Genomic DNA, 13,401 nt, shown 5'->3' on the forward strand with positions numbered 1-13,401 from the left:
AGATGAAAACTGATAGGGTAATGGTAAAAGCTGTTGTTATGGAATGTGTCCAACTACTGTTAGCTGGCAATGCCATTATGTCCTAAGGACTGAAGTAAACATATTATTTCCATTATTTATTTATTTTTAGTTCAGTTACTCTTATGGTCATTTTACCAGCTCATGTAGTATTCTGTTCAGAATTTTGCACCAGTCAGTAATTTACTGAATATTAGTGAATCTGACATAGTGGGTACAAAAATTCTCTGTCAGCGTGAATGAGGAACTTTACAAGAAAAAGATATTTAATCCACAGAGAGATGAAAGTTTGAGTTACTTGGCAGTCATTTCACTGCATACTACCTCGTGCCTTCTGGAAACTGATTCTGGGAGTTTGGGACCCTCAAAAGCAAAATAGCATACAAGTGTGTTGGGCATTTATAAGCTAGTGCCTCAAAAAGTCCAGTCTATTTTTGTGATTTATACATGATGCCAAACACATGCTTCATAATGAAAATTGGTGGCAGCAGAAAGCATACAAGTATAACTCAGAAACTCCTCAAATTGCATGTGCAAAGTACAGACTCAGTTTATTCACTGGAAAATATGTGGAAAGCACAGTTTAAAAAGACTTGTTGAACAACCACAAAATCATGAAAGTATGCCGTGTTCCGAAATGCCACAATTATCTGTTGCTCTGGCTGTGCTTCAGATTGGAACATCCCTCTTACAAAATGCTTCAGGTGACACACAAAAAAATTAATGCATGTTTCAGACTTTATGTTAATCAGCATATCAGTAACAGGGTATGTTCAGGACATTTAAGGTGTAAGCAAGCACAAGTTAGATAAGGGTCACACACCACTGTAGTTACCTCAGGTGGTTGCTTCCACAGTCAACGTACAGACAACTTCTGTGAGGCACAGGTGCTAATATATACAGGATGCATCTCTTCTAATGTGATGTTAATTTGGAAACTACCGTATGTTGAATTGGAAGATGAGTGACTGAGGTGTTTTTTTTTCCTTTTCAGGAAAACTTAATCTATTACAGAATTAGTTAGCTAAATTAGTGTATCTTATCACTCTACAATACACCATTCCATACACATACAGTAAGTATTCTCGAAAACCATTTTATAAATTTCTCAAAGAACAAATTATCATTTAGATAGCCACAGTATTGTATGCATGCCTTCTCAACATTATCTCCTCAACTGTCTGTCTTCATGGATTTTCAAAGGGTCCCTTGTGACCCTGAGTTGCAATATGTTTGATGAATCAGTTGATACAATTGGATTTAAGGCCAGGTCTGATCCCGTTTTGAGAGATGCACAGCTCCACAATGCTTCCAGATAAACACAGCAGTGCTTTTCCTTTCTCCCCGGGCTAAGACACTTGCAAAATCCATCAAATATGCACCTAATATTCGAGCCTTGAGAAGAAACTGAGGTCGGTCAAATTTGCAGACGTGATAATGTTGTCTTGCAGCAGGAATCAATTTCAATTTCAGAGTTTCTCCGTTTCATCTCCACGATTTTCTGGGTACATGACCACCATGTGATCATCTACAGTAGCAATCCACAGTTTTATTTTTTATATTGTAGTTGAAAATTTACAAAGACAATTTTTGATTGTAGACAACAGAACATGAAAGAATTTGAAATCTTTGTGCTTGACCTTACTTAATACAAAGATTTAATGCCAGGAGTACATTAAGTAGGAAACTTTTTTAAGGTGACTGGTCATATTAAAATGCTATTAATGCACTTAAAAGTGAATGTTGTTTTTTTCAGAATGATGGAAGTCATTTGGTCTCTTGTCTCAAGTAACACCCAGAGAATGTTGAAATTTTATAACTGCCATGCTGCAAACATTTTCAAATGAATCCCTTGATAATTAGATCATTCTACTCGCTTCACAGTTACAGTATGGGCTTGATATCAGATCGACTTAGTGATTAGAACTTAATTAACTTTGTGTGCCATCAACAGTGACTGTTCACTACAGTCCTATAAGAAATTGCTCTGTCAAGTATTTAGAAGAATACTGTTTTTCATGCCTGAAAATTTTGAATTGTGAACTATGGAAGCATTGAAAATATTCTCTATACCCATACTATGGATTTAGAAAATATTTAGTTTGTTGCGAGATTTTTCTAAGAATCTGATAGTATTAGTGAAGTGAATTTTCAAGTCTACACCAGTTGTAAGAAAGCATTCCACTTACTGCTTGCAGAGCATTTTGAAGTTCTGTTTTATGAAGGTCAGTAAATAAATAATTTGATTGAAGTCCTGTCCAGAGTGGATCCTGCCTTGCACCCGTTGCTTGATGGGATAGGCTCCAGCTCCACCGCGACCCTGTATTGGATAAAGCAGTTAGAAAATGGATGGATGGATGATAGTGTTTTATGTGCTGTATCATTTACCTATAAAGTAGTTAAGGCCCTTATGACCTGCAACTCTTTTATGTCCTACACTGTTGTCCCAAGATTACAACATGCTCTGACCAGAGCGGCTTTTGCACTTTTTAGACATTAACAACTGTTTATTGTTGTGCACAGCTCTGAACAAGGTAGAAATAAAACACAATTCGCAGTAAGGAGGTAACTGTGCGGCAGAATGTGCTACAGTACGTTCCAGTGCTTTTGGTCATGTTAAAGAGTTAAAGTTAGTTAGTAGTTAAAGAGGTTGGTACAGACCCCTCTTGCTTCACCCTTCTGGAATGTAATGTTTCAAACCTTTTTGGTTTTATTCTACAATTTACAGTCATTTACTCTCACTTTGCTTATGCTTTCCTGTGGTTTTACAACCCTTCTATACTTAGACTTTGACAATACAATGATTCACCGTAGCAAGGATTCCTTTACACCTGTGTGGCTCTGTGGTAATACCCTAATCAAGGCTTACTGCCATAAATAATTTTGCAATCATAGTCTGGTTCAGTAAAGGACACCGAAATATTGCTCAAATCATAAGAAAGCACTGTAAAAAATGAAAGCATTGAGAACTGTTTCTTCTGAGAACTCAGGATTTTGCAGGCTTATAGAAAGTTCAACATCCTGCTTTTCTAGTCTTATAGCCAACTAGCACTTTATCAAGTACAGGGTCATAGGGGAGCCAGAGCCTATCCTGGCAAGCAACTGGCACAAAGCAGGATATATCTTATATAGGATGCCAGTCTATCTCAGGGTACACACAGACACAAACAATCATCCACTCACACCAAAGCCAGCTTTCCCTTTTAATGAATCTTTGGACTGTGGGAAGAAACCATAGCACCCAGGGGAAAGCCACATGAACATGGGGAAAACATACAAACTCCACACAGATAGCACTACGGGAATTGGACCCAGGACTACAGCACTGCAGGTAGCAATGCTAACCACTGTGCCACCATTCCACCCCTTATAGTCCTATAAATACACTGTCTATACCACAAGCATTCCAAAGAGATGTGAATCTGTAACCTGTAATGTAAAAGACAGTTTTAAGAATAAAAAAGGGAAAGCTTTTATTCAGTGTGAAAAGAGTAGTACTTACCTATAACAGTACCGTGAAATATCTAAAAAAAAAATGGTATGAACATGACAGAATGTGTGAAAAACAACAGTGTTTTAGTTCGATTAAACTTCGCAGCTCTTTGGCAAAGCTGTTGCACTTGCAGAGTGTGAGGGGGAAAGGGGAGGGTAGGATCCTGTGAAAAATGACACTGCATGTTATAATGGAGAAACTAAGGTACAATAATAATATTTGTATTATTATTTTTCCTTTTTCCTGGGTCTGTTTTGGATTATTGATCTTTGTCATCTGCATGTGTGCCTGTGACTATGTAGTACAGTCTTTCCAATTGAGAAACATTTAGGGAAATTTTGTGGTGGCTAAATGAGATTTGGACATTCTTCTGTTGTCTGGGGCAGACTGCATTTATGATGTGGAACAAAAGTTTGAAAGTGCGAGGAAAAAACTTCCTAAGATGAGTGAGATTTTCCTGTCATCCCAGCCTGCGCTGAAAGCTTACACCATCCCAAGGCAGAGACTTCAGATTTACAGTATACGATGCTGTATAACTGCTTATTACATACTGGCTTTTATGCAAGAAACCACACATTTAATTAAGACATTTTACGGTCAACACAAATTCCTACATGTAGGCAATCCCTGGCTGAGTAATACACAATAACCACTGTGGAAACAGGCAAAATCCCAGAAGTGCCCCCCTTTATTCTTTATTCTATGTTATACTGCTTCTAAGACATGAGCTGCCTTCATATTGGTGTCCCTCATTCCTGTTGTATTTGCTGTCTTTCTGTGTTTTTTAAGTGTTAATAAAGCTCAGGGAGAAGAAACCAGCTGCACAAATATTTCAGGACATCTGAAAATCACCTCTAAAATCCCCTCCTGCTGTGTGTCACCTTGCATGTCACAAGGCTCCTCTGTGCTCTGCTGCACCGTCTGTAAGGCATGGCTACCGTGTTGCTCATCTAAATCAAATTGATGATTTTTGTACTAATATCACTGTTGGTCAGCCAGAAAAGTTGCCGACACCCTCCGATATGCAGATTATATGGTTGAACTGCAGGCAGGGCAGACGGACAGAATGTGAACCTTAATAATTCAAAAAGAAATTCCTTCTGTCCTTCAAGAGAAAGAAAGCAGCGATTCTCCTTTGTTTAAAGGCTTCATTACAGATGCATTCTGCCTGTCTGTGAATTATTATCATTTCAAGGATTCAATGTGCAGAAGGGTACAAGTTTTCAAGTGGTATTCGGGAGAATTTAGAGCAGATGAACAAGCCACAGTTGAAGGGGTTTTTTTGCATTGCCTAACTAGATTATCACCATCCCTGCCCTACTTTCATTTTCCACCCCTAAACGTGTATTAACCACAGAAAGTCATTTGCATCAGGGTGTTTATTTACACATCAACAATGTTCTTTAAAAAATAAGAAGGAGGGAGTGCAGCTGTCTAGTTTCCAGCAGTGCAGCTTAGTGCAGGGCACCGGGTGCTTTCTGCGGCCTGTCTGTTAGTCTGGGTGAGCTGCATCATAAAAGCTGCATCTGCCACAGTTGGGTTATGTTCAACATGCCTCTCCACCCCCGCTACCGCCACCCTCCCTCCTTGTTCCTTCCTTTATTGGGACTTCCTGTGATCGTCTTGGTTCAAGCCTAATCACCAAAGCATCAAGTGCACAAGATACTTATCACAGTGGCGTGAAGAAGCATGGGGCCTAAAAGAACAGATCCTATTACAGATTTAAATGAACAGCACCTTCTCTGCATTATATAGAAGAATTAAAATTGTTTAACCCCTACCAAAAGGCTTTCTACACATTGGATCAATTTTGATGAAGTCCTCTGTCTGGTTTTTGTCCTCTCACTAATTTCCAGTGCTGTGAATACAGATATGGCATTTCTACACAGTTAATGGTGTCACTCCCTTCCTTTAAGTATGCATTCTGCGCATGTCCCCAGGCCAGATCCTCAAGACTTCAGAGTTTATCAGAAGCTTCTGGTTCATCTCCAGCCAACGGCTGTTTAAATACATTTTTCCCCTTGTCTTCACCACTTTAAAAGGCGAATGATCTATTAAGCTAAAGGTGTGTGAATCTGTATTAATATATGTGAGTGGCAGCCATTTCTCATCCCTTCTTAGTCTCCTCTGTCCAAGACTAAAGGTGTTCTGTTCCTTCAGCCTGTCAGTGTAGGACATTCCCTTCTGCCCCAAAATGCATCTGGTTGCTCTTCTCTGGACAGATTTCTGATCAGAAATATCTTTTCTATGACGTGGTCACCAAAATTGTCCACAATATTCTAAGTGAGGCCTTATTAGTGCATTATACAATATTAACATACTGTAACATCCCTTAATAGAAATTCTGTGCTTTAACTATGTATCCTAATACTGTTTACCTTTTTAATTGTTTGCCTACATTATCTAGAAAATGTAAAAGATTTGTCAACATTAATCTTTTCAAGTAAAGGAATGAAGTTAAGGCTGTAGTCAACGGTTCCTGAAAAGGCTGTTGTTACTCACCATAGAATCACATACTGTGTCTGCAGTGAGAGGACGCAAAATCATTCAGCTAGTTTGAATAATGGCTTTGCTCTTGATTGAGGGACTCCCTTCCTTTCCTGTGTGATTGCAAGTAGGAAATACACAGCTATGTTTATTGAGAAATAATGTGAGTTAAAAATTGGATAAAAATGTAGCAAATGTCTAACGATTGTGAGGTATTAGAACTAACTGTGAGGTATAATAACAAAGACCACAAAGTTCTGATGGGCTACCGCTGAACAAGGCCATGTTGTTGTTTTGTTTTTAGCTTCATTAGCTGTGAGCCCAAAGTTAATGATTTTTGTTTCTTTTTTATTAGAAACCGGTAGCTGTTAATAGTTGCCAGTGAAAGGGAGGCATGGAGTCCTGGTTGTTTGAAGTGGTTTCTATGATTCAGTAGCCCTTTCATCTCCATGCAGTATTAGAGCTGGCCCCCTGCCAGAAGGTTATAAGACTTAATGAAAATCATAGCATATGTTGCATTCTGTATAAAAAAGCAGGCTACTCTGCAAGAGAGGCCCAGCATGCCCTAGTATATGTGTATATTTGCTTTCTCTGGAACGGTTAGACCCAAACACCTCTTGTAAATCAAACATGGACCCTTCAGGAGAAGCATCTGATGATAAGTTAAAGGATCCCAGGGTTGTTTTCCCAATTGGCGACAAAATAATTAGGTACTTTACTCATAGTATTGCAAGGTGTAGTTTAAGCAAGACAGGTACTGAAAAGAATTTGCACACATACTGTACTGTACAGAATGCAAGAGTAAGGCCAGTGGGTTTACAACTGTAGGTACTGAATACGGGGCACATTAAAAAAATAAAAGAGAGAAAAAGATTCAATATCAGTTACTGGTGAAAGGAAATCTGATGTTTGCAAGGTATCAAGGATTCCAAATAGTTCTTTTTAATAAGTTAAAAGCCTGTGAAGAAGATAAGGTTTTGTTTTGGAGACTTTTGAAAAATAAAAAGCCATGTTTACATGTATTATGATATGACTTATCAAAATCAAAACAGTATAGGTTCAACAAGGTGCATTCCAAAATCTCAGGACTCAGAAATTGCAGTGGTTAGAAAATGTTCGCTAAACAACATAAGGTCATGGAAATGTAATGTTTTTAGGTTATGACAAATTTTGCTTTCTGAAAAAGTTTAATTCTGCACATAACTGTTCTAATGTCACTAATGTTGCTAATACGTACACTCTTTGTCTTGCTTTTTGTTTGAAGCCCATAAATACAGTATCTTTTTTTTTATTTATTCAATATTGTGTGGTGCCTCAGTTGTGATATATACTGTTTTACTTCTGCAACTGGTAATCAAAAGGAAAATTAATTGTTTTTTTAATGCACTGTTAACAATAGAGAAGGCAAGGTAGGAAAAAATCATCAACAGACACTGTGATGACCCAGATTGCTGGTTTTCTTTGGGAGGCCAATATCTGGTCTTCATGTTGTTATATTTATAATACATTTTGTTATATTTTACAGCTTTGTGAAGTGCCTTGGGGCAACCTTGTTGTGAAAGGCGCTATATACAAATAAATTAAATTGAAATATATTTATTGGATTCACCAGTAAACAGGGTTTATGTGGAATCTGAGTTTCCTTAAAAGTGTCATGGATGTGGTGGTAGTTTGGCATTCTTCATAGCTCAGTAGATAAACAGTGGCAAGATATAGCTGACAAGAATTTGGCTAGACAGAGAGCTGAGGGCAACAATTTCTGCCACCTGTTTCTTTTGCTAATGGTAGACTTTTATAACAAAGTAGATAGACGGAAGACTTCTATAAGAAAGGATTACAGCACTCCCTATTGTATCAACGGCTATGGTACTACTTACCATTACTGTCTGCTATGTTGCCCATATTCATAATTAATTATATCGAACTTAATCCCAGTTCTTTTAATACTGTAGTTCATATATCCTTGGTCATGTATAAGCTGGGAAATGGGGATGAAATTGAATCACAGGTCATTTCCACTTGTAACTAAGGAATCATTTTAAATCTGATGATTACAGTATGTCATAGTTTCAGAATCTTTTTCCTAAATTAAAGTTTGCCATGGTAACTTTTGCAGAAACATTTTCTGTTTTACCATGGTTTGCTGCACTCACACAATGAAATGTTTACATATGGTTTTCCATATTTTGTATGATAAATAATCATTAGCTCTAATAAATGATCATACTTTTAGTATGAATAACTTTCATTCACTGTACTATAATTTACACTTTCATTTTTCTTTCAAATTTAAGTTGCTATTTGATTTCCACAAGAATATGCTTCACTGTCACAAAAAAGGACATTTTTCAGGGTAACTCATCACACACACAATAAAACTGACTGGTGGATTGTCCAGGCTCCAGATAACACCAGGAAACATAATTTTCATCTAGGTTGACCCAAATAATAGAATTACAAAGCACTTTATGATGTTCATATAAGTTTGAAACACAGTATCCAAATGCTGTGAATGAAAATACTTAGCATTTTTTAGATCTTGCTGATCATTAAGTCCACCAATTCTTTATTTTATAGACCCTGTAGCTGGTGAGCTTTTCATTGAACTGACCTGGAGATCAAAACAAGAAAAATAGAAAACAAAAGCTGAAGGGAATGTTCTGGTTTTATGATTTAAATTTACTCCTTGATGAATGCTATTCATGTCTTCTGAAAAATAAACTCGGACATAGCAGTCAGTGGCTATCATTAATACTCTCTTGTCCTTATTTTGTTCGAATTAGGGGCCTCTGCCTGTAAAAGCCTAAATTGGTCTTTAGGAGTTTACATCTACTGTACGTTGCCTAGCTGGAGCTGTCTGTTCTTTTGCCAGCTCCACGGTTATATGGAAAGCGAGCCGCTCACCCTGCAGCTGTTCATTGGGACGGCAGACGACCGCCTGCTGCGCCCGCACGCCTTCTACCAGGTCCACCGCATCACGGGCAAGACCGTCTCCACCGCCAGCCACGAGGTCATGCTCTCCAACACCAAGGTGCTGGAGATCCCGCTGCTGCCCGAAAACAACATGCGCGCCATGTGAGTCCGCCGCCCTCCGCCCTCCCTGCTCGCTCTGCACGCGCCCGCATGTTAAACCTTCAGCAACAGCTCCAGCTAACACGGTCCCTCCTTGGCCCTCGAAACTGCCGAAGGGTTTTCTTTAAAAACTGCCTCCCTTCTAACTTTGTGCTTGTTTGCTGGTTTCAATTAAATAACAAGAGGAGCAGACGGCAGAGAAGCCGTGCTGTGGAAATGCCAAGGAGCTGCTGCTCTGTTCAGAAGGCAAACTCTGGCACTTTGCAGATATTTAATACAATATGTAAGAGGGCCTCAAAAAGTTGTATGCAACAGACAGTGAAATAGACTACAATGCTTTATGTATAGCCTCACATTGAACTGGATCTCTGCTGCCATGCAAAAGATTCAGTAGCGCCCTCTAAATGAGTGTACTCCCCCAATCCATCTAATCACTGGAAAAGTCCAAAGCAAACTTTACCCATCACTATGGAAACTGATTAGCTGCAACTTTATAGTTTCTATATCTGGCAAGCTGGACTGTCCTGAAATGAGTGGCCCCAAACGCTATCGGTAGTAAATTTCCTGCTAATAAACTCATGAGCTCAAGTTCCAAAACACCCAGTTTAGATCCCTCAGGGCTTGTTACCAGGGGTTGTTCCAGCCTTCATTGCAGGCAGTAGCATTTGGCATGGATTCATTAAGTCACTGTGGGTCAGCAAGCCCTCACTCAGCATTGTTCAGGAGGAATAATGAACTGTAATTGTAGTTATATAATGGCCTCTCTTAAACCTTTCTTTTGCATTGGAACAGTTCAATTCTCCCTTGACAATGTTGGGTGAGGTAAGGGTATCCCAGAAATTCAATTTTTTTTTTAATGTATACTGATATTTTTATACTGTCACAGGAGTTTTGTTGCTGGAGGCTTAAATCACATTAGGTGATACCCTGAGCTTAATTTAATATACTTTGACAAGGGAGAGACAAAATCAATTTCTTTTGAGGAAAAAAATCACAATATCCTCATGAGGCTAACAGATTTGTTTAGATGATGTACAGTAACAAAAATATAAACAAATCCAATGTGTAAAGAAAAGGCTCCTTTGACTAAGGGAATATACACGAAGAATACAGTAATATCCCAGAAGAATGGCTTCTGAAAGCTAATATGCATTTCTTTTTAAAGAATTGAGCATATTGCCCTAAAAGTAATTACATATAAAATGATGCAGTAACTTTGGAACACACCACACAATTGCACTCAATCTGGGTGGCTACAGGCAATTAGTGGGGCATCTTTTTGTATGGAGTGTGTGCACTCAAAGCATCCTCAGGGCTGTAGGTAAAAATGTCAGAACCAAACCTAGGAATTTTCCTGCAAATGTTGAAGTAGGTTACATATTCAATGGGAGATCTTTTAAATGTTGTGTTAATAGTGTAATTAAAGAAGTAAAAAACAGAGTGGCTGTGGAATAAAAAAATACACTAATTTTCAATCCTTTTTTATACATGCAAAACAATGTGTTTAGCTTTCCTGAAATACTCATTAACACTTATAAAGTGCACTGCATACTTACCCTGAAAAGTTAAGTGGTGGTAGCAGAACAGGTTTCGAAAACTGTAGTCTTTCAAAAAGAGAGAACAAGCTAGGAAAGTAAAAGTGAAGTTTTCTCCAGGGCTTCAACAGGAAAGTGTAGGCTGGTGGCAGCAAAAGGTTATGCTCCACTTACCAGCCCTGGTGGAGACTTTCCATAGGTTGTAAAAAGGCATCTTGATAGTTCTAGTCATGGCTAGCTTTGCGTGCCTGTGTGGGTTGAGGACAGTTAAAAAGATTTTTTTTGTGTCCCCTTTTGTTGTTAAAACTTTAGAACTACATTGCGTCTGTAATGAAATAACTCACCTAATTTTATTAAACATTTCTATATTTTAAACAAGTCACCTTGTCTTTTCTAACTGCTATTTATTGTCTTGCAAAATGTTATTGAAAAAGATCCCTTCCAGAAAAAATGTTTTAACTAAAAATAATATCCACCATCAACCATAGAAGTAGGAATTTATGTGTTTTAAATCAGGTAGAGTTCACACTAAATGTGAATTTAAAGAAAAACTTCTTTTAGTATGGAATCATATTTCGTTTTAATAAGCAGAATTGTACTACTTTCAGTGAATTTAATCCATAATTTAAAAAGAAAACCAGGAATTCTGTAAATATCTGCCCAGATGACAAAAGTAATCTTTTTCTAGACACAATCTTTACTGAGCAATCCAGGTCCTTTTTTATAATTTCATGAGCGGGTAAGGCAACAAATGAAGTATTTTCCACTGAAAAAAAAAATCCTTTAGTGGAAAACCCCAGACAGATTAAAGGTAAACGTGGCATTTGTTAAAAATGCTGAAGCTATGATGCTGAAAAGTTGAAAGTGTGGAGCAAGAAAGAAAAGAACTAAAATGTTAATAAATTGTCTGAATAATTGCAGAAGTGGGTGTTAAAAATGATGTCTGAGCCAGCAGGCTACTCTGCTGGAAATATCAATAGGGGGAGAGCAAAGACCTTAAAAAAGGATCTCACGGGAGCCTACTTTGTGGATCATAAAATGTATATTTATACATTTATTAAGTCATGAATGTGCAAAACAGTAATTTTTAAGATTTGGTGTGAAAACGCAGGTCTGCAGAATTGAGTGGAGCTTTCAGTGGACCTGACCGATTTGACCTCAAAGCATTCTACAAATCCCACCTCAATAAATCTTGAGCTGGGATGTAAATACAGAAACAGATTTGGATCTGTCTGATAGACTTCAGCAGGGAGTTCCACGAAGATGCAGCTTGACGAGGAGCTATTCCCTGATGTTTTCACTCGTGCTCTGGGAATGACCATTAGTCCAGAATCCTGAGGATGAAGATCTCGCTCAGGAATGTAGGGCAGTAAAACCCCACTAGGAAGAAGAGGCTGAGTTCAGTAGCCTTCTACTGTATATCTAGCAAAACAATTTTAATATCAATACGAAATAGGACTAGGAGCCAGTGTAAAAGATAAAAATAAGAGCACCAAGTAGAGAATTGTGATAGTCAATACATGAGGAAAAAGTGAGTTATCTTGAGCCTTAAATAATATTTCATTTGTAAAAGTAAGCAGCTGAGAAATTGTCAAATGCAAGTACAACTTTCATAATTGATATTGAATAATTGATAATTGAAGTTGTTCAAATTTGACTCTCTGATTCAAAGCCATTAACTATATCAGATTGCAAATGAGATTGAGAAAAAAGAAGTCACATACCAAATACCTCTGATTTGTCAGAAATAAGTAGGAGAAAATTCAAACTTATTTAGCTGTTGAATCAGCTGCTTGGCTGTTGAAGGATATGCTCATGGGTTAGATATTGAATAGCATAGCTCCAGGTGATTTTAATGACTTAATGTATGAGTATAGTCCAACTCTTGATCTTAGATCTTCTGATTCAGGTCTTACTCCACCATAGACCCGTCTCTACTCAATGGTCAGTAGAATGGGCCTTCTTGTGTGGAGAGCCACTTTTGTGGAACACATTGTCCAGATCCTTGAGAGACTCTGTAACTGTCTACAATTTAAAAAGTGGTCCCTTGAAGACCACTTGTAATGTATAAATTTAGTTTCATTCTTGATTTTCATCCATCCATTTGGTAACCATTTTATCCACTACAGGGACATGAAGGAACTGCAGTATGTCCTGGCAAGCAAAGGGCACAAGACAGGGTACACCCTGGACAAGTCACCAGTCCATCACAGGGCATACGCAGACATCAACACACACATTCACACCAGGGCCAGTTTTCCCAGAATCCAATTAACCTATCAGTATGTCTTTGGGAGGAAACCCACACATCATGGGGAGAACATCCAAACTCCATGCAGATAGCATCCCAAGTCCAGAACTGATCCCAGGGCCACAACGCTGCGAAGCAGTAATGCTAACTACTTCACCAATGTGCTGCCCCCATCTTGATTTTACAAGGTTAATTTTCTGTCTTTGTTATTGTTGACAGAATCGATTGTGCTGGAATCCTGAAGCTCCGCAATTCTGATATTGAGCTCCGAAAGGGGGAAACAGATATTGGGCGCAAGAACACTCGAGTGAGGATGGTCTTTCGCGTGCACATCAACCAGCCCAATGGCCGGACTGTCTCTTTGCAGGTGGCTTCCAACCCCATTGAGTGCTGTGAGTACACTGCCTCTTCTCTGTCAACTGGGAAAGGAATATACTCATTATTGCACCCCCATTGAAATAATGGCCATGTGTGTCCAGTCACAAAAACAGATAAACAGATATTGTAGAATGCATACCTGACCAAAAGAGCCGATCAGCTTTGTC

General features: G+C 38.4%; 1 protein-coding gene across 4 annotated transcripts in view; it reads left to right on the forward strand.

Moving 5' to 3' along the window:
- nfatc1 (nuclear factor of activated T cells 1) overlaps positions 1-13,401 on the forward strand; it is a 102,767-nt gene that overhangs the window by 22,147 nt on the left and 67,219 nt on the right. For all 4 annotated transcript variants that reach the window (XM_088929722.1, XM_088929720.1, XM_088929723.1 and 1 more), the window contains exons 4-5: positions 8,871-9,073; positions 13,076-13,248. In XM_088929722.1, the coding sequence (XP_088785848.1) occupies positions 8,871-9,073; positions 13,076-13,248 (376 nt within the window). The remainder of the gene's footprint in view (positions 1-8,870; positions 9,074-13,075; positions 13,249-13,401) is intronic.

The sequence above is a fragment of the Atractosteus spatula genome, chromosome 12 (genome assembly GCF_055471065.1).
Source record: "Atractosteus spatula isolate fAtrSpa1 chromosome 12, fAtrSpa1.hap1, whole genome shotgun sequence".
Taxonomy (NCBI): domain Eukaryota; kingdom Metazoa; phylum Chordata; class Actinopteri; order Semionotiformes; family Lepisosteidae; genus Atractosteus; species Atractosteus spatula.